The sequence below is a fragment of the Carcharodon carcharias genome, chromosome 27 (genome assembly GCF_017639515.1).
Source record: "Carcharodon carcharias isolate sCarCar2 chromosome 27, sCarCar2.pri, whole genome shotgun sequence".
Lineage (NCBI taxonomy): Eukaryota > Metazoa > Chordata > Chondrichthyes > Lamniformes > Lamnidae > Carcharodon > Carcharodon carcharias.
The window spans coordinates 17,761,909-17,782,288 of NC_054493.1; the positions used below are offsets into that span (position 1 = coordinate 17,761,909).

The 20,380-nt window shown below is 46.9% G+C and overlaps 2 protein-coding genes across 2 annotated transcripts; both read left to right on the top strand.

The window, feature by feature from the left end:
* Positions 1-4,048: 4,048 nt before the first annotated feature.
* LOC121270189 (zinc finger protein 239-like) lies at positions 4,049-7,472 on the top strand. Its single transcript, XM_041175497.1, has 2 exons — positions 4,049-4,088; positions 6,000-7,472. Exon 2 carries the CDS (start codon positions 6,359-6,361, stop codon positions 7,031-7,033), a length of 675 nt encoding a protein of 224 aa, XP_041031431.1. The 5' UTR covers positions 4,049-4,088; positions 6,000-6,358; the 3' UTR covers positions 7,034-7,472.
* On the top strand, positions 7,090-18,040 carry LOC121270326 (oocyte zinc finger protein XlCOF20-like). The gene is made up of 4 exons (XM_041175622.1): positions 7,090-7,200; positions 9,780-9,883; positions 15,247-15,362; positions 16,838-18,040. Exons 1-4 carry the CDS (start codon positions 7,090-7,092, stop codon positions 17,875-17,877), a joined length of 1,371 nt encoding a protein of 456 aa, XP_041031556.1. The 3' UTR covers positions 17,878-18,040.
* Positions 18,041-20,380: the final 2,340 nt, after the last annotated feature.

Sequence of the window (20,380 nt, forward strand, 5' to 3'; positions counted from 1 at the left end):
GCCACTTCACCTTATATTGATGATCTGCTTGCTTAAGAGAATTCTAAGACAGATTATAAGAAGACAAAAATAGAATGGGAACATTTGCACTGATCAGGAGATAATCTTTGAAGCTACCAAAGGAAGAAGGTTCCTGAGATCTGAGGTGGAGAATGTTGACAGGGAGAAGCCAGAATGGAAGACACAAATATCACAAATAACTCTAGTAACTTTAGCAAACATTTCTTAATAGTAAAGGCATTTACCACATTTGCACTATGGATCTGCAATAGAGGTTTGTTCTTGCAAATCATATTTGAGTTAAAAATCGGACCAGAGGGCACTCATTTAAGGTGATTGAAAAAGACGCATTGGTGACGTGAGGATACATTGTTTTATGTTGTGGGTGGGACCTGGAATGCACTGCCTGAGAATGTGGTGGAGCCAGTTTCAATCGAGGCCTTCAATAGAGAATTGGACAATTATCTGAAGAGAAAACATTTGCAATGCTACTGGCCAAAGATGAGCTACTCTTGCAGAGTTGACACAGACATGATTTGTCAAATGCTTTCCTTCTGTGCTTTAACCACTGCATGATTCTATGATATGAAGGAAATGCAGTTCCCCAGTGTAGGAGAGGCTGATTGTTCCATCTTGATATAATTGAAACCCTGTCCCCAGTGAAGGAGTGGCTGGTTGTTGGGCAGTGTGAGCTGAGCATACAGGGATGGTAAGGGTTGAGGCAGAGGTCAAGATTCTTGGGGATGAAATAGGCCTGGGAGGTGCCAGCTGCATGTACCTCGAATGTGACCCCAGTCACAATTATAAACAGTAACCATATAACACTGATTTTAATGAGATGGCTTTCCATGTCTTTGCTCAGATTTAAAGTGATTTGCAAAATAAGCTAATGTGAAATGAGCACTAGTGAGCACATCTGGAGTGCTGTTTACAATGTTGGTCACTTTATTTAAGGAAGGACAAAAATTCATTGGAAGCATTTCAGAGAAGGTTTACCGGGTTAATACCTGGAATGGGCGGGTTGTCTTATGAAGAAAGCTTGGACAGGCTAGGCTTGTATCCACTGGAGTTTAGAAGAGTAGGAGGCAACTTGATTGAAACATGTAAGATCCTGAGGGGTCTTGACAGGGTGGATGTGGAAAGGGTGTTTCCTCATGCAGGAGAATCTAGAACTAGGGGTCACTGTTTAAAAATAAGGGGCCACCATTTAAAACGGAGATGAGGCGATTTTTTTTCTCTCAGTGGGTCGTGAGTTTTTGGAACTCTCTTCCCGGAAAGGTGTTGGAAGCGGAGTCTTTGAATATTTTTAAGGCAGAGGTGGATAGATTCTTGGCAAGCACGAGGGTGATACGTTATCGGGGCAGGTGGGATGCAGATTTGAGGTTACTATCAGATCAGACATGATCTTATTAAATGGCAGAGCAGGCTCTAGAGGCCGAATAGCCTACTCCTGATCCTTGTTTGTATGTTTGACATTGGGAGAAATTTTTTCACACAGCGAGTGGTTCGATTCTGGAATGCACTACCTGGAAATGTGGTGGAGGCGGATTCAATCGAGGCATTCAAGAGGGCATTAGATGACTATTTGAATAAAAACAATGCACAAAAGCACGGGGAAACGGCAGAAGAATGGCACTAAGTCATAATCCTCATTTGGAGAACTGGTGCAGACATGATGGGCTGAATGGCCTCCTTCTGCATTATAACATTCTGTGGTTCTGTGGTTCTGTACGTACTAACTGTAAAGGGGGTGTGCTTTCAGGAGGTTCCACTCTGCTCGCTGTACATGTTTAATTCTATCAGTGAAATGTGCTTCTGTATTTCAGTGCTGGGGATATGATTCGGAGGGACCAGGGCATACATTAAAAACTGGAAGGAGTGAGTGGTCATGGTGAAAAGAAAACTGGGTATGTGGGAGTGACGGTCCCTCTCCATTGCGGGTAAGAACTTGGTCATCAGATGTGAGGCACTCTCGCTGTTGCTGTACATGATACAGGTCTGGCTCACTCCTGTGCTGTGGCGACCAGCCAAGCCATCTTTCACTTTACCTGGTGGTCAAAAATGGATCGTGTTCATAGGGACATGATGTACAAATCTCTAAATGAAGGGAGAAAAACATGCCCAACATTGCTCTCATCCTGATAGCCACCTTTGTGTGTGGCTGCATCAAGCTGTGTGTAGACCCTCGGTACGCAAGCACTAAGCTGAGGATCTACCTGTCCCCAGTATTGTGAAGGATGGGGGGCCACGCTTCTGCAGAACACTCAAAGGAGTTAGACCCATGCCATACCACCTACCCCTCGTGGAAAAAATTATGCAGAGAAGCACCTTTAGGGGACATGGAGGCATAGTGATATTGTCACTGGATTGGTAATCCTGAGGCCCAGGGTAATGCACTGGGGACATGGGTTCGAATCCCACCATGACAGGTGGTGGTATTTGAATTCAATTAAAAAAAAAAATCTGGAATTTCTGAAAAACATTGATGTTTGTTGTTAAATCCCATCTGGTTCACTAATGACCTTTAGGGAAGGAAATTTGACGTCCTTACCTGGTCCGGCTTACGCATGACTCCAGGCCCACTGCACTTTGATTGACCCTAAAATGCCCTCTAAAACAAGGGCAATTAGTGGTGGGCAATAAGTGCTGGCCCATCCCATCCCATGAACTAATATTAAAAAAAAACCTTTGACCACAAGTCCATCAGGCAGCGGTCAGCACATAATGTCCTAGAGGCCTTGTGGGAAAAGGAGATGGTAGATCCTCTTGGATGGTTTCCCGAACAGACTGTTAAAATTATTTGGCAGAAAGCCTCATTTCCAGAACTTTTTCAACCCAAGGCATAGTTTCGCTGGTGGTGAGAAAGACCCTCCCCATCAGATCCTTCCAACATGCCAGGAGTCTCACCCCTTCCACACATTGCCCTTTAGTTAACTGTGGTGGGGAAGAGACTGTTGTTCACCTCCTTGTGGAATGTGCCTTTGCAAAGAAGATCTGGAGAGAAATGCACTGGTTTTTGTCGAGTTTCATCTCAAGCAGTTCTTTGACACTGGACTCTGTGCTCCACAGGCTGTTCCAAGGGACACACACTGAGAGAAACATCAACTGCAGCTGGAGGATTATCAACTCGATGAAAGGCGCTCTTTGATCTGGCCGAAACTTGTTGGTCTTCCAGTGCAAAGTTATCCCTGACCGAATGTTGCAGACTGGCACATTCCAAGATCCAGGACTATGTGCTGAGAGATGCATTAAAGCTTGGGGAAGCTGCCGCAAAGGCGCAATAGGGAAAGGTCAATGTCTAGGACCTTTCAGTCATAGTGCACAGAGGAATTGTATTGACCTCTCGGGCTGTATGACTCACATCGAATACTACATGTGTCACAATTGTATTGAAGCACCTCAGAGTACAGCATGATCCATGTAGATAACTTAAATACCATTGCACTGACTGTCTATAATGACCATGTTGAAATATCTGTAATATTCATTGATTGTATTCAAGCACCTCATGATCTATGTGGAAAACTTGAATATGATTGCAATTTTTGTGATGGCCAGTTTGAAATGTTTTATAATATTCTTTCAGATATTTAATGAATAAAGTATATTTTTCCAAAAAAAATTAGTGAGTCACATTGGATGTATACAGTAAATATTACATGTCTCACAATTGTATTGTAGCATCTCAGACTGCAAAATAATCTATGTAGAATATTTGAATATCATTGCACTGTCAAAGTGGCCATTTTGAAATGATTTATAGTGTTCTTTTAGATATTTTATGAATAAAATATACTTTTCCAAAAAAAACTGTGTCGGCACCCAATTATTATGCTTCACGTCCAGTATGCTCCTCATCCGTAGATCTTGTCTTTTGCCAACCGGGGAAAAAAACATTTCTTGATTACTCACTCATCTCTATGGTGATTAGTTTACCCACAACACCCCGCGCAGCAGAAAGTCCCCTATCAATGACTATAGGAGTCCAGTGCGCAGGTGCAGTGTGGGTGTGCGCTCTGAGCATGCTCGGTGTCAGTCATGGTGACAGAATGAGAAGGAGCGGACGGTTCGGGAGGCGGGAGGAGATTGTAAGTACAGGGTAGGAATGGAAACCGCGGCTGGATTGGGAACTGGATCAACTTCTGGGGTAGGCCTGAGGACCCAAATAAGAGGCCACAGGCCCCGTGTTTACCCTGCGGTGACAGGCCCAGCGGGAGAGGGCTCACTGGCCGACATCTGGCGAGTGGGAGTCGGGGCGAATCAAGGGGGCGGGGCTTCCTCCCGGTGACAGGCCCAGGTTACCCAGGCCACCGCCTTGGGAGGGGAAGGCGGGGCTTATTCCGGGAGCGAGGCACATGGGCAGCCATCTTAGTGAGGGAAGAGGCAGTGGGCGGGGCTTCGGGGACCCACCAGTCTGTGCAGCATTGTCAGAAGGAATTCACTTCCCCATTGCACATATTCAAGGCTGAGTTAGCTATACTGATTTTTGACCCACAAGGCAGCCATGAGTTATGACTATAAAAACAAAAAAACTGCGGATGCTGGAAATTCAAAACAAAAACAGAATTACCTGGAAAAACTCAGCAGGTCTGGCAGCATCGGCGGAGAAGAAAAGAGTTGATGTTTTGAGTCCTCATGACCCTTCAACAGAACTTGAGTTCGAGTCCAAGAGAGAGTTGAAATATAAGCTGGTTTAAGGTGTTGGGGGGGGTGGGGAGAGAGAGAGAAGTGGAGGGGGGTGGTGTGGTTGTAGCAGTGATAGAAGCGGATCATCAAAAGATGTCATAAACAACAGGACAAAAGAACACATAGGTGTTAAAGTTGGTGATATTATCTAAACGAATGTGCTAATTAAGAATAGATGGTAGGGCACTCAAGGTATAGCTCTAGTGGGGGTGGGGGAGCATAAAAGATTTAAAAATATTTAAAAATAATGGAAATAGGTGGGAAAAGAAAAATCTATATAAATTATTGGAAAAAAAACAAAAGGAAGGGGGAAACAGAAAGGGGTTGGGGATGGAGGAGGGAGCTCAAGACCTAAAGTTTTTGAATTCAATATTCAGTCCGGAAGGCTGTAAAGTGCCTAGTCGGAAGATGAGGTGTTGTTCCTCCAGTTTGCGTTGGGCTTCACTGGAACAATGCAGCAAGCCAAGGACAGACATGTGGGCAAGAGAGCAGGGTGGAGTGTTAAAATGGCAAGTGACAGGGAGGTTTGGGTCATTCTTGCGGACAGACCGCAGGTGTTCTGCAAAGCGGTCGCCCAGTTTACGTTTGGTCTCTCCAATGTAGAGGAGACCACATTGGGAGCAACGAATGCAGTAGACTAAGTTGGGGGAGATGCAAGTGAAATGCCGCTTCACTTGAAAAGAGTGTTTGGGCCCTTGGACAGTGAGGAGAGAGGAAGTGAAGGGGCAGGTGTTGCATCTTTTGCGTGGGCATGGGGTGGTGCCATAGGAGGGGGTTGAGGAGTAGGGGGTGATGGAGGAGTGGACCAGGGTGTCCCGGAGGGAGCGATCCCTACGGAATGCCGATAGGGGGGGTGAAGGGAAGATGTGTTTGGTGGTGGCATCATGCTGGAGTTGGCGGAAATGGCGGAGGATGATCCTTTGAATGCGGAGGCTGATGGGGTGATAAGTGAGGACAAGGGGGACCCTATCATGAGTTATGGCTGCAGGGAGAAAAGTGGAGTGAAGACCAAAATCAGATCAGCCATGATCTAACTGAGCAGGCTTGATGGGCCAACTGGCCTCTGCTGCTCCTATTTCTTGTGATCTTATGAAGGTGGAGCTGCTTCAGCGAGTTTAGTGTATTTATGGCCATCTTGTAGGGGAACAGAGATTTGGTGGTATTTCAGCATCCCAGAGACCAATAGGGAGAGTGTTTGGGACAGGTGTGTAGGGGAAACAAGAGAGGAAAAACTGCTGCGTAGAAACTAGAAATGCCTGCTCTGAATTTCTGTTCTTTACTGACAGTGGTACTTTTGTAAACTCCTTTTACAGGGTATTAGAAAGGGAGGATTGCAAATAAAAGCTTAAACCAAACATCGCATCAAGATCTGACAGTCACTTGTTTCATCAGGACCTGAATATTATTCGCCTTTGAATGTAGAAGGAGAAATGTTTGTCTGTTCTATCTGTGGGAAAAGATTTCAAGCATTAGTGTGACTGGAAAATCACCGAGACAAACAAACCTGAGTGAGCGTGTTCCAGTGAACTGACTGTGGAAAGAGTCTTAACCAGTTAAACAATCTGTAAAACATTAGCCCATTCACAGTGGAGAGAAACCACACACGTATTCTGCAAGTGGATGAGGCTTCAACTGATCATCCAATCTGGAGAGACACAAAGACACCCGCACCATGGAGAAACCATGGAAATGTGGGGACTGTGGGAAGGGTTTCAGTTACCCTTCTGAGCTGGAAATTCATCGCCGCACTCACACTGGGGAGAGACCATTTACCTGCTCTACTTGTGGGAAGGGATTCACTCAGTCATCCAGCCTGTTGACACACCAGTATGTTCACACGGATCAGAGACCTTTTGAATGTTCTGACTGTGAGAAGAAATTTAAAAGCAAAAAGTATCTGCTGAGACACCAACACGTTCACAGTGGGGAAAAGTCATTCACCTGCTCCATGTGTGGGAAGGGATTCACTGCTGCATCTAACCTGCAGAAACACCAGAGAGTTCACACTGATGAAAGACCTTTTAAATGCCCAGACTGTGGGAAATGTTTTAAAAGTTCTGGGGAAGTGACATGCCATCAACGTATTCACACAGATGAGAGACCGTTCAGATGCTCTCACTGCGGGACTGGGTTCAGGCGATCATCTGAACTCACTGTACACCAGCGAATTCACACTGGGCAGAGGCCGTTCACCTGCTCTGCATGTGGGAAGGGATTCACTCAGTCATACAACCTGCTGAAACACCAGCGTATTCACTCTGATTTGAAACCCTTTAAATGTTCTGACCCTGAGGAGAGCTTTAAAAGCAGCAATGATCTGCTGAGACACCAGCGAGTTCATGAGTGACTGCAGGATTTGGATTCTGCTGTTTATGCTGCTGTTAATCACATCCTGGACTGAACATGTGGGTTAATCCTGAGGTGTGTAAGAAATGTATCCCAGCCACTCTCTTCCATGGTTCAGAGATCCTAGACACAGAAAAGAAAGCTCCTTTACAACTGCGTTTAGAGCCAGTAAGATTAACGATGAATGCCGGAAACAAAGATTTTAGTCTGAGATTTACAGATTACCCAAAAGGGGAGTTGAAGTCAGAGGTGATTTTTCAGCATTTTATTAAGAGGCAAAAGTTTAGATATGATACATCAGTTAAATATTCAGAAAAGACACAGGACCCATAACAGCTGAGAATGGTTTACTGATCCTTGACATACTTGACCTCATCATCCTGCCTGCCACAGATGCAGCTGTCCATGACAGTATCGATCAGAGTGACCACTGCACAGTTGTTGTGGAGACAAAGTCTCGCCTTCACATTGAGGATACCCTCTATCATGTTGTGTAGCACTATCGCCGTGCTAAATGCGATAGATTTTGAACAGACCTAGCAACTCAAGACTGGGCATCCATGAGGTGCTGTGGGCCATCAGCAGAATGGTACTTGAGCACACTCTGTAACCTCATGGCCTGGCATATCCTCCACTCTACCATTACCATCAAGGCAGGGGATCAACTCTGGTTCAATGAAGAGTGCAGGAGGGCCTGCCAGGAGCAGCAACAGGCATACCTTAAAATGAGGTGTCAACCTCGTGAAGCTATAACACAAGACTATTTGCATGCCAAACAGCATAAGCAGCAAGTGATAGAGCTAAGTGAAACCACAACCAACGGATCAGATCTAATCTCTGAAGTCCTGCCATATCCAGCCATGAATGGTGGTGGACAATTAAACAACTCACTGGAGGAGGAGGCTCCACAAATATCCCCATCCTCAATGATGGAGGAGCCCAACACATCACTGCAAAAAATAAGGCTGAAGCATTTGCTGCAATCTTCAGCCAGAAGTACCGAGTGGATGATCCATCTTGGCCTCCTCTGGAGGTCCCCAGCACCGCAGATGCCCGTCTCCAGCCACGTGACATCAAGAAATGGCTAAAGGCACTTTGGGCCCTGTCAATATTCCGGCAATAATACTGAAGACTTGTGCTCCAGAACTTGCTGCGCCTCTAGCCAAGCTGCTCCTGTACAGCTACAACACTAGCATCTACCCCGGCTATGTGGAAAATTCCCCAGGTATATCCTGTACACAAAAAGTAGGACAAATCCAACCCGGCCCATTACTGCTCCATCAGTCTGCTCTCCATCATCAGTAAAGAAATGGAAGGGGTCATCAACAGTGCTGTCAAGCGGCGCTTGCTTAGCAATAACCTGCTCGTTGATGCCCAGTTCGGGTTCCACCCGGGCCACTCAGCTCCTGACCTCATTACAGCCTTGGTTCAAACATGGACAAAGGAGCTGAACTCCAGAGGTGAGGTGAAAGGCTCTTGAGATCAAGGCTGCATATGACAGAGTGTGGCATCAAGGAGCCCTAGCAAACCTGGAGTCAATGGGAATCAGGGGGAAAACTTTCCACTGGTCGGAGTCATACCTAGCACAAAGGAAGAAGGTTGTGGTTGTTGGAGGTCAGTCATCTCAGCTCCAGGACATCACTACAGGAGTTCCTCAGGATAGTGTCCTAGGTCCAACCACCTTCAGCTGCTTCATAATGAACTTCGTTCCATCATAATGTCAGAAGTGGGAATGATTGCACAATGTTCATTCATGACTCCTCAGATACTGAAGCAGTCCATGTCCAAATGCAGCAAGACTTGGACACTATCCAGGCTTGGGCTGACAAGTGGCAAGTAACATTCGTGCCACCCAAGTGTCAGGCAATGACCATCTCGAACATGAGAGAATCCAACCATTGCCCCTTGATGTGCAATGGCATTGCCTAAACTGAATCCCCCATTATCAACATCGTGGGGGTTATCATTGATCAGAAACTGAACTGGACTAGCCATATAAATACTGTGGCTACAAGAGCAGGTCAAAGGCTAGGAATCATGCGACAAGTAACCACCTCCTGAATCCCCAAAGTCTGTCCACCATCTACAAGGCACAAGTCAGGAGTGTGATGGAATACTACTCACTTGCCTGGATGAGTGCTGCTCCCCAACACCCAAGAAACTTGACACCTTACAGGACAAAGCAGCCTGCTTGATTAGCACCACATTCATAAATATTCACTCACTCCACCACAGAAACACAGTGGCAGTAGTGTGTACCATCTACAAGATGCATTGCAGGAATTCACCAAGGTTCCTTGAACTGCACCTCCCAACCCACGACCGCTACCATCTAGAAGGATGAGGACAGCAGATAGATGGGAACACCGCTGCCTGGAAGTTCCCCTCCAAGCCACTCACCATCCTGACTTGGAAATATATCGGCTGTTCCTTCACTGTCGCTGGGTCAAAATCCTGGAACTCTCTCCCGAACAGCACTGTGGGTGTACCTACACCACATGGACTGTAGTGGTTTAAGAAGGCAGCTAAGCACCACCTTCTGAAGGGCAACTAGGGATGGGCAATAAATGCTGGCCCAACCAGTGAAGCCCACATCCCAGGAATGAATTTAAAAAAACGATTATTAGATGGTGATATTTCAGAAAACATGCTGTCCATTCAGAGATGTGTGTAAAAATGTGATCTGTTCCTGACTGAAAGTGAAGTTTACAGTCTGAAAGTTTCCAAATGTTTATGTGACGTTCTAGAGTCTCCCAATGTATGGCAGTGACAACAATGCCTTGGATTTACCCTTGAACAGATTAAAATGTCCCGAGACCCTTCACAGAGGATCAAAAGCTGGGTCGAAAAGGTAAGAGGGAGACAGGTTTAGTGAGTGAATTCCAGCCCTTAGGACCTCAGCAGGTGAAAGCACCTTTCCCAACGGTGGAGTGATGTGGGTGGGGGAAGCTGAAAGGGTTAGAATTTTAGTTTCATTCTTTCATGGGATGTGGGGGGTCACTGGAAAGGCCAGTACTTGTTACCCATCCCTAATTGCCCTTGAAGTGAGTGGCTTGCTGGGCACTAATGTCAACCACATTGCCGTGGATCTGGAGTCACATGTAGGCCAGACCGGGTAAGGATGGCAGATTTCCTTCCCTATCCTTTCCTATTTCCTTTCCAGATGCGTTTTTACAACAATTAGAATAGGGTCTTGGCCACCATTATTGAGACTAGCTTTACATTCCAGATCTATTAATTGAACTTAAAATCCGCCAGCTGTCAGGATTTGAACCCATGTACCCAGAGCATTAGCCTGGGGATCTGGATTACTGGTTCAGTAAAATTAAAACTACACCACCTTGCCCCATGCTTGGAGGAGTGCAGGGAGCTCGGAAGGTCATAGGGCTGGAGGAGGTTCCGGAGTCTGTCTGTCATGGAGAGAGTGGCTGCCTCCATGGAGCTTCAAGCACGGCTCTGAAATGGGTCCATGCAGGTCATGACCACAGCCGTGCAGGAGATGTGTGCTGCCTTAAACAGGATGACAGACACTGTATCTGTGACCTTACAACACGTCACTGATCTCCACCAAGCTGGTCTGCAGCAGAGTGGGAGGAATGATGTGACTCTGGTCCAGGAGAGGGATGATGGAGAAAGGAGACATGAAAGAGGGAACTTCGTTCAAAGCGCTCCCACTTCTCACCCATTGCCCCACCTAACCCCCATCTCCCTTGACATGCCGCCCCATCCCCCGCCAGGTGACTTTTCTCCCACACAAATATAGGTGGATCAGTCTTTGCCAGGACCCTCAGGGGTGCTCAAACCCAGAGGGTGGAGACCACAAGCCTCTCAGCAGTGGGAGCAGGGATGTGAGCAGCCTGTCTCTCCCTCTGCTGAAACCACGCAGGATGCACCATGTAGAAGCAATAGTTAGGGTCTGGGCCACAAATTGTAATTCACCAAGGGTGCACGGGGGAGTTTGATAAAATATTAATTTCCTTTTTAAATAATGATGCAGAAAATGTATTGATTGGAACCACTTGCAGCTCTTGTCCATTCTGACATCCCGAAGGCCAGCTCACCCTCTCACTGGGTTCATGCTGAATGTCAGTCCGGGCTGGGAGCCATTCGGTGGATGTGCAATGGGTGGATGAGTGGGTGAAGGAATGTTCAGTGAACAGGGAGGGAGAGGGGGTGGGTTGATGCTGTTGGTGGGAAGTGTTCATTCCGAAGGCGTTCCACCTAAAACAGCAACCATTCATTTATCATTTTGAAATGATTGAGCTGCTGTGTATTGTTCTTTTTGTTCGCTTAGTTTTCCAGGATTCATATATATATATTATTTTTATTAAAACAATTTTGTTGTAACACTGAAATCCAGAGGGTTTGAAGTTCTTTAAAGTCAATCTCCATGAGTACAATGACTACCATGAAACCATTGCCGATTGTCATGAAAACCGATCTGGTTCCCTAATGCCCTTCAGGGATGGAAATCTGTCATCCTTACCAGATCTGGCCTACATGTGACTCCAGATCCACAGCAATGTGGCTGACTCTTAAATGCCCTCTGAACAAGGGCAATTAGGGATGGGCAATAAAATGCTGACCTAGCCAGTGACGCCCAGATCCCATGAATGAATAATAAAAAAAGGATGCAAGTCCCTCCAGTACCTCCTCTCTCACTATGCTTATTGTATTTAATATTTCACACTCTTCCTCTTTCACTAGAATGTCTGCATCATCCTGCTCCTCAGTGAAGACAGAGACAAAGTACTCATTGAGAACCCTACCTCCAACTTCTGCATCAACCCACAAGTTACCATGTACACCTCTGATAGGCCCTACCTTTTCCTTAGTTATTCACTTGCTCTTAATGTACTGGTAAAAGATCTTAGCATTTTCTTTGATTTTATCTAGCAATGTTTTTTGTATCCTCTCTTTGCTTTCCTAATTCCCATTTTTACTTCCCCCTGTACTTTCTGCTCTCCTCTAGGTTTTTACAGTATTAAGTCTTTTGTGACTGTCATAAGCTTCCCTTTTCTGCTTTATCTTGGCTGAAATGCTTCTGGTTAACCAGAGGGCTCTAGATTTGCCAGTACCACCCTTTTTTCTTTGTGGGTTGGAAAAAATGAAATTGCTTGCTTCTCCCATGTACTGAGTCTCCGGTGAGTTTGCATCTAACTGTTGAGGTATTAATTTCTATTAATTACACACACAGGGTAGAACTATGGTGGAGGGCCCATACACTTTGGTTGCTGTAGCAATTGATGTGATAATTTTATATCTTGACCCAATGACTGGTCACGAAACATAATTTTCGATTCAACAATATCGTCTTTCAATGGCCGAGGGCTTACCCAGCATTTGCGGCGGGGCAGAATGTGCTCTAAAACAAAAACAGAATTACCTGGAAAAACTCAGCAGGTCTGGCAGCATCAGCGGAGAAGAAAAGAGTTAACGTTTCGAGTCCTCATGACCCTTCAACAGAACTGATTGAATATTAGAAGAGGGGTGAAATATAAGCTGGTTTAAGGTCGGAGGAGGGGGGGAGCGAAGTGGGGGGGTGATTTGTAGGGGAGACCGCATTGGGAGCAACGAATGCAGTAGACTAAGTTAGGGGAAATGCAAGCGAAATGCTGCTTCACTTGAAAGGAGTGTTTGGGCCCTTGGACGGTGAGGAGAGAGGAAGTGAAGGGGCAGGTGTTGCACCTTTTGCATGGGCATGGGGAGGTGCCATAGGTGGGGGTTGAGGAGTAGGGGGTGATGGAGGAGTCGACAGGATGTCCCGGAGGGAACGATCCCTACGGAATGTCACCGGGGTGGCGGCGGGGGGGGGGGGGGGGGGGGGGGGTGGGGGATGAAGGGAAGATGTGTTTGGTGGTGGCATCATGCTGGAGTTGGCAGAAATGGCGGAGGATGATCCTTTGAATGTGGAGGCTGGTGGGGTGATAAATGAGGACAAGGGGGACCCTATCATGTTTCTCGGAGGGAGGAGAAGGCATGAGGGTGGATGCGCGGGAGATGGGCCGGACAAGTTTGAGGGCTCTGTCAACAACCGTGGGTAGAAAACCTCGGTTAAAGAAGAAGGAGGACATGTCAGAGGAACTGTTTTTGAAGGTAGCAACATCGGAACAGATGCGACGGAGGTAAAGTTACTGAGAGAATGGGATGGAGTCCTTACAGGAAGCGGGGTGTGAGGAGTTGTAGTCGAGGTAGCTGTGGGAGTTGGTAGGTTTGTAATGGATATTGGTGGACAGTCTATCACCAGAAATTGAGACAGAGAGGTCAAGGAAGGGAAGGGAAGTGTCAGAGATGGACCATGTGAAAATGATGGAGGGGTGGAGATTGGAAGCAAAATTAATAAATTTTTCCAGGTCCCGATGAGAGCATGAAGCAGCACCAAAGTAATCATCGATGTACCGGAGAAAGAATTGTGGGAGGGGGCTGGAGTAGAACTGGAACAAGGAATATTCCACATACCCCATAAAGAGACAGGCATAGCTGGGGCCCATGCGGATACCCATAGCCACACCTTTTTTTTGGAGGAAGTGAGAGGAGTTAAAGGAGAAATTGTTCAGTATGAGAACAAGTTCAGCCAGACGGAGGAGGTAGTGGTGGATGGGGATTGTTCGGGCCTCTGTTAAAGGAAAAAGCTAAGGGCCCTCAGACCATACTGGTGGGGGATGGAGGTGTAGAGGGATTGGACGTCCATGGTGAAGAGGAAGCGGTTGGGGCCAGGGAACTGGAAATTGTTGATGTGACGTAAGGTTTCAGAGGAATCACGGATGTAGGTGGGAAGGGACTGGACAAGGGGAGAGAGGAGGGAGCCAAGATAACGAGAAATGAGTTCCGTGGGGTAGGAACAGGCTGACAGGATCGGTCTGCCGGGACAGTTCTGCTTGTGGATTTTGGGTAGGAGGTAGAAGCGGGCCGTCCGAGGTTGAGCGACTATCAGGTTGCAAGCTGTGGGAGGAAGATCTCAATAGGAGATGAGGTCAGTGACAGTCCTGGAAACAATGGCTTGATGTTCAGTGATGCGGTCATGGTCCAGGGAGAGGTAGGAGGAAGTGTCTGAGAGTTGATACTCAGCCTCCGCGAGGTAGAGGTCAGTGCGCCAGACAACAACAGCACCACCCTTGTCAGCAGGTTTGATGACAATGTTGGGGTTGGACCTGAGAGAACGGAGTGCAGTAAGTTCAGAGAGAGACAGATTAGAATGGGTGAGAGGGGCAGAGAAATTGAGACGACTAATGTCACACTGACAGTTCTCAATTAAACGATCAAGAGAAGGTAAGAATCCAGAGGGAGGGGTCCAGGTGGAGGGAGAATATTGGAGGTGGTAAAAGGATCCGTTGAACGGGGAGAGGACTCCTGCCCAAAGAAGTGAGCATAGAGACGAAGACGGCGGAAGAAGAGTTCAGCATCGTGCCAAGCCCGAAATTCATTGAGATAAGGGCGCAAGGGTATGAAACTAAGTCCTTTGCTGAGCAGTGAACGTTCAGCGTCGGAGAGGGGAAAGTCAGGGGGTATAGTGAATATAAGGCCGGGGCTGGGATTGGAAGATGGGGTGGGGACGGAGGGACATGCAGGGGTGGAGGGTCCTAGATGGGTGTTGGTGTCAATGAGTTGTTGGAGCTTGCGTTCCTTAGCACTTGAGAGAAAGAGAAAAAGTTTGTTGTTGAGGTGTCGGATGAGACGAAGAATAAAATGAAACCAGGGGCACGTGCAGCTTTGAAAAAGGGTCTGGCGGTGCTGCTGGAGGGAGAGGTCAAGTGTGTTCATATGGTGGCGCATGGCACTGAGTGTGGATCTCAGAATGCGACAGGAACAGCAGTCCGAGAAATGTTTTATGTCCCGGAGATACCTATAATCCTGGGTGGGTTTGAAACAAGAGGGATGGAATTTCAGTTGAAATCCACGTGGGGTGAGTCGGAGATGGAGACAGTCACTGAGAAAGGAGATATGGGTGTGAAAGCGGGTTTTAGTAAACACCTTGTCAAACACCAGGAGAGAAATGGAAAGCAATGAAGGTGAACAAGGCAAAAGAGAGATACGGAAATCTTGTTGGAGAGAGGAGCAGTACTTCTTCAAGGTAGGCATTTCTTGAAGAGGAGTGGCAGTCAATTAAACACAGAGATAAAAGCAAAAAACTGCAGATGCTGGAAATTTTGTTTTGGATTTCCATCATCCGCAGTTTTTTTGTTTTTATCAGAATATGCTCTATCATCGCTGCAGGAAGACCTTGCACAAGCACGTTACCAGGTATGACTCGAGCATGCGCCTTGTGGAGGTTTTGCAGAGCATGCGCAGTAGCGGCTGCACGAGGAATTGGTCGAAGGAGCTGAGTGCAGGCGAGTAAATTAGAAGCCGGTAGATGGGGAGAATTGGAGGCGGCAGAGCAGGCAGCGAGGCTTTTTCAACATTCACCAGAGGCTTCAATGGCCGAATAAGGAGCTAGTGGTTGCAGCGAACGGGCGGGGAGGCGGCTGTGGGCCGCGGTTCTCAGTCAGAAGCCGGAGTTAACGGCCCCATCGTTCCAGGGCCCAAAGTGCAGTAGAGCGCATGCGCAGCCGCAATCTTTACAGGGACCGTGTGCAGCAGGGCGCATGCGCGGTCATCCCTGCCCCTGTCAGCAGGAGTACAGAATGTTGTGAATTTCTATCCTGGACTGACAGGGATGGACTTTGGAAACTCGTTTTACAGGGAGTTAGAAGGGGAGGATTTACACACGGCAAACTCAGCACAAGAGAAATATTTGTCTCTTCTGGTATAGGTCTTTAAAATCCTCATTAGGATGGGCATGTCGATGTGGACAGAATGTTTCCACTTGTTGGTCTGCCCAATACTGGGGGCCATGTATACACAATAGTTACAAATAAATCCACCAGGAAAACTGGAGATATTTCTTTCCTCAGGCAGTAATTAGAATGTGGAACTCACGACTGCAGAAAGTGGTTGAGAGAAATACCTGAGATTCTTTCAAAAAGAAACTAGATGAGAACATGAGAGAAAAGGAATTAGAAAGATGTGCTGAAAGACTGAGCTGAGGTCGGCAGAATAGGAGGAGACTCGTGTGGAGTAGAAACTCCAGTATGGACTAGATAGACTGAATGGCCTGTTTGTATAATGTATATTCCATGTAATTCTTTGTAAACTTATTTTACAGAGAAATGCAAGAGGAGATTTGATGGTCAGGAAAATCAAATCAAACCTCATGCCTGATAGAGTCAGTTGGTTCATTGGGATCTGAAGATTTGTACATCTGAAGGGATTTAATTGACTGTCTCAGCTGGAAACTAGTGAGAGGCTGTTCACCTGCTCCTCCTGTTGGAAGGAATTAAAAAGCTGGTCAACATGCTGACACGTCAGCGAGCTCGCAATAATGAGAGTCCGTTCACCTGCTCCGTGTGTGGGAAGAAATTCATGTGTTCATCCAATCTGCTGGCACACCAGCTCGATCACTTTGATGAGAAACCTCTTCAGTGCCCTAACACTGGGGAAAGCTTTGAAACCTCTGAGGAACTGGTCCAACACCAGCGAGCTCACACTGATGAAAGACCGTTCAGTTGCTCCCACTGTGGGAAGAGGTTCAGGCTGTCCTCCCGTCTTGCGGAGCACCAACTCCTTCACACACATGAGAGACCGTTCAGCTGCTCCCACTGTGGGGAGTCGTTCAGCGAGCCAGTACATCTCACTGAGCACCAGCGAGTTCACACCAAGGACAGGCCATTCAGCTGCCCCCAGTGTGGGAAGAGATTCGCCCAGTCCTCCCATTACACTGAGCACCAGCTTGTTCACTCCGATAAGAGACTTTTTAAATGCTCAGAATGTGAAAAGACCTTTAAAAGATGCAGGGAATTGCTGAGACACCAACGCACTCACACCAGCGAGAGGCCATTCACTTGCTCCGTCTGTGGGAAGAGCTTCACCCGTTCAGTTCAACTTCTGAAGCACGAGGGTGTTCACACTGGGGAGAGGCCGTTCACCTATTCCGTGTGTGACAAGAGAGTTTCTGAATCCTCCCAATACACTGAACACAAACACGTTCACTCTGATAAGAGAACTTTTAAATGTTCTGAATGTGAGAAAACCTTTAAAAGAAGCAATGACCTGCTGATACACCAGCGCATTCACACTGGGGAGAGGCCGTTCTTCTGCACTGAGTGTGGGAAGAGATTCACTCGGTCATCTAATCTGATGGAGCACCAGCGCACTCACACTGGGGAGAGGCCGTTCCTCTGCTCCGACTGTGGGAAAAGATTTGCTCATTCATCTGATCTGGTGAAACACCAGCGAATTCACACAGGGGAGAGACCATTCACCTGCTCTGAGTGTGGGAAGACATTTACTCGCTCGTCCCACCTGCTGACACACCAGCGGGTTCACACTGGGGAGAGACCATTCACCTGCTCCAAGTGTGGGAAAGGATTCACTCAGTCAGCCAACCTGTGGATACACCAACGAGTTCACACTAGGGAGAGACCGTTTCTCTGCTCTGAGTGTGGGAAGGTATTCAGCCGGTTAGCCAACCTGTTGAGGCACCAGCGAGTTCACACTGAGGAGAGACCTTTTAAATGCTCTGACTGCGGGAAGTGCTATAAAACATCTGAAGAACTGATGTACCATCAACGTGTTCACACTGAGAAGAGACCGTTCAGGTGCTCTCACTGCAGGACTGGGTTCAGGAAATCATCTCAACTAACTTTGCACCAGCGAATTCACACTGGGGAGAGGCCGTACACCTGCTCCGAGTGTGGGAAGGGATTTACTTGTTCACACCACCTGCTGCGACACCAGCGAGTTCACAGGTCACCGGCAACGTTGGATTTTCTCGTTTGTGCTGCTGAGAATCACGTCCAGGACTGAACCTTTTCTCCTTTCTAACTCTAGATTATTTCAGTTCTCATACCCTCGGTTATTCTAAATGCACAGGTCCCAGCTCCTCATATCTTCCAGAGTGTCTCTCCTAACCTTGGGATCCAGGAAAGTGTAAGATTTTTGATTTGGGAGCCACAGATACCTTAGAAAGGCAGTCGACTATTTGTAAGTAATTTTAAGATAGCTTATTAATAAAAAACAGTTTAGACACAATGCACGAGCTAATTAGACAGAAAAGGTATATGACCTGTGACAGTTGAGAAGCAGTTTACTGATCCCAGAGGACAAAGGGACGGTTGGCACAGAGTAAGTTGATCTCAGTAGTTTGTGATAACAGCATTCTGCTCTCTAACCGAAGTGTTAGGGAACTCTTCCTTTGGTCTTCCTTCTCCTCCTCTTCCATCTGGAGAAGGCGGCTGCCTGATGAGCACTGCCACCTCACCAGCCCTGCCCCCTATCCCTGAGCACTTGTTGATATACCCTTTTCCTGGTGGCTTACCCAGTGTCAATCATCTATTCAGACCCCTCTGTCCAATGGAAACAGGACAGGTACCCAAAATGTCAGGGTGGTTACCTCCTCCCCTGTTCGCCGCCCTGCTCCAGGTCAGTTTTTTAGTTTTCGACATGTTGAGCGTCATTTCCTGGCCTTTTCTAAACACTTGCATGGATAAGGGGGTACACAAGATGCCTTCCTACCAACTTAGGAAGGTTAACCTGTCAGCCTGAACCAAGTGACCTTGCCATTTCCAGGAAATGTTTCGTGTTGTTGCCTGTTTAGAAATTGCCTTTCCAGAAGTTGCCTTTCCGGAGGGAGAAATTCAATGCAGTTGAGCTAATCTCATAGAGCTCTATCCTGTGCAGAAGTACCGATTTATTAAAGTTTGTTTTGGGAAGGTCACATTTGACAAATTTGATTAAATTTTTTGAGGAGGTAACCAGGAATGTTGATGACGGTAATGCCTTTGATGTGGTCTACATGGACTTTAGCAAGGCTTTTGATAAGGTCGCTCATGGCAGACTGGTCAAGAAAGTAAGAGCCCATGGGACCCAAGGCAAAGTGGCACATTGGATCCAAAACTGGCTGAGAGGCAGGAAGCAGAGGGTGATGGTAGAGGGATGTTTCTATGACTGGAAGTCTGTTTTCAGTGGGCTCCGCAGAGCTCGCTGCTGGGGCCCTTGCTGTTTATGGTGTACATAATTGATTTGGACTTAAATGTAGGGAGTATGATCTAGAAGTTCATGGATGACACGAAAAGTGGCAGGGTGATAAATAATGAAGAGGATTGCCGTAACTGCAGGAGGGTATCAATGGACTTGTCAGGTGGGTAGAGCAGTGGCAAATGGAATTCAACCTAGAAAAGTGTGAGGTAATGCACTTGGGGAGAGCTAACAAGGTAAGGGATTACACTATGAATGGCAGGACCATGGGAAGTACTGAAGATCAGAGGGACCTTGATGTGCGTATCCACAGATCCCTGAAGGTAGCAGGGCAGGTAGACAAGGTGGTTAAGAAGGCATATGGGATACTTGCCGTTATTAGCCAAGGCTTAGAATACAAGATCAGGGAGGTTATGCCGGTACTGTATAAAACGCTGGTTAGGCCACAGCTGGAGTACTGCGTGCAGTTCTGGTCACCACATTACAGGAAGGATGTGATTGCACTGGAGAGGGTGCAGAAGAGATTTACCAGGACGCTGCCTGGGCTGGAGAGTCTGAGCTATGAGGAAAGATTGGATAGGCTGGGGTTGTTTTCCTTGGAGCAGCGAACATTGAGAGGGGACCTGATAGCGGTGTATAAGATTATGAGGGGCAGAAATAGGGTGGATAGGAAGGCACTTTTTTCCACTAGTAGAGGGGTCAATAACCAGGGAGCAGAGATTTAAGGTAAGAGATAGAAGGCTACGAGGGGAGTTGAGATTAAATTTTTTCACCCAGAGTGGTGGGAGTCTGGAACTCATTGCCTGAAAATGTGGTTGAGTCAGAAACTCTTGTAACATTAAAGTAGGATTTAGATATTCACTTGTGTTGCCATAGCCTCCAGGGCTATGGGCCAAGTGCTGGAAAGTGGGATTAGTGTAGTCAGATCTTTGTTGATTGGTGCAGGCATGATGGGCCAAATGGCCTCCTTCTGTGCTGTAAACGTCTGTGAGTCTGAGAGTCTAAATCCCACCTGTGGAGACACCAGCGAGTTTACAGGTGGCTGCAGGAGTTGGATTTTGCTGTTAATCATGTCCAGGACGGAGCCATCTTCATTGGGGTCTTTTTCTGTTGATGTTATTAAATTCCAGCAGAGTTCTAGATGTTAATATCTGGATAAAAGCCAAATAAATCAGCTTTATAAACACATCGGGTGATGAGTCATTTTAATATTTCTAACACAGGTTAATTCCTTGATTGGCACCCAATCCACCACTGTAAACATTTACTCTTTCCATCACCGACACACAGTGGCAGCAATGTGTACGATCTACAAGATGCACTGTAACAATGC

Excerpts from the sequence above, each read along its gene's own strand:
- LOC121270326 (XM_041175622.1), top strand. The coding sequence starts at position 7,090 with ATGTGGGTTAATCCTGAGGTGTGTAAGAAATGTATCCCAGCCACTCTC. Across the intron at positions 9,884-15,246 it reads TCAAAAGCTGGGTCGAAAAG|GAAGACCTTGCACAAGCACG; the intron begins GTAAGAGGGAGA and ends TCATCGCTGCAG. Across the intron at positions 15,363-16,837 it reads GTCGAAGGAGCTGAGTGCAG|AATGTGAAAAGACCTTTAAA; the intron begins GCGAGTAAATTA and ends TTAAATGCTCAG.
- LOC121270189 (XM_041175497.1), top strand. The coding sequence starts at position 6,359 with ATGGAGAAACCATGGAAATGTGGGGACTGTGGGAAGGGTTTCAGTTAC.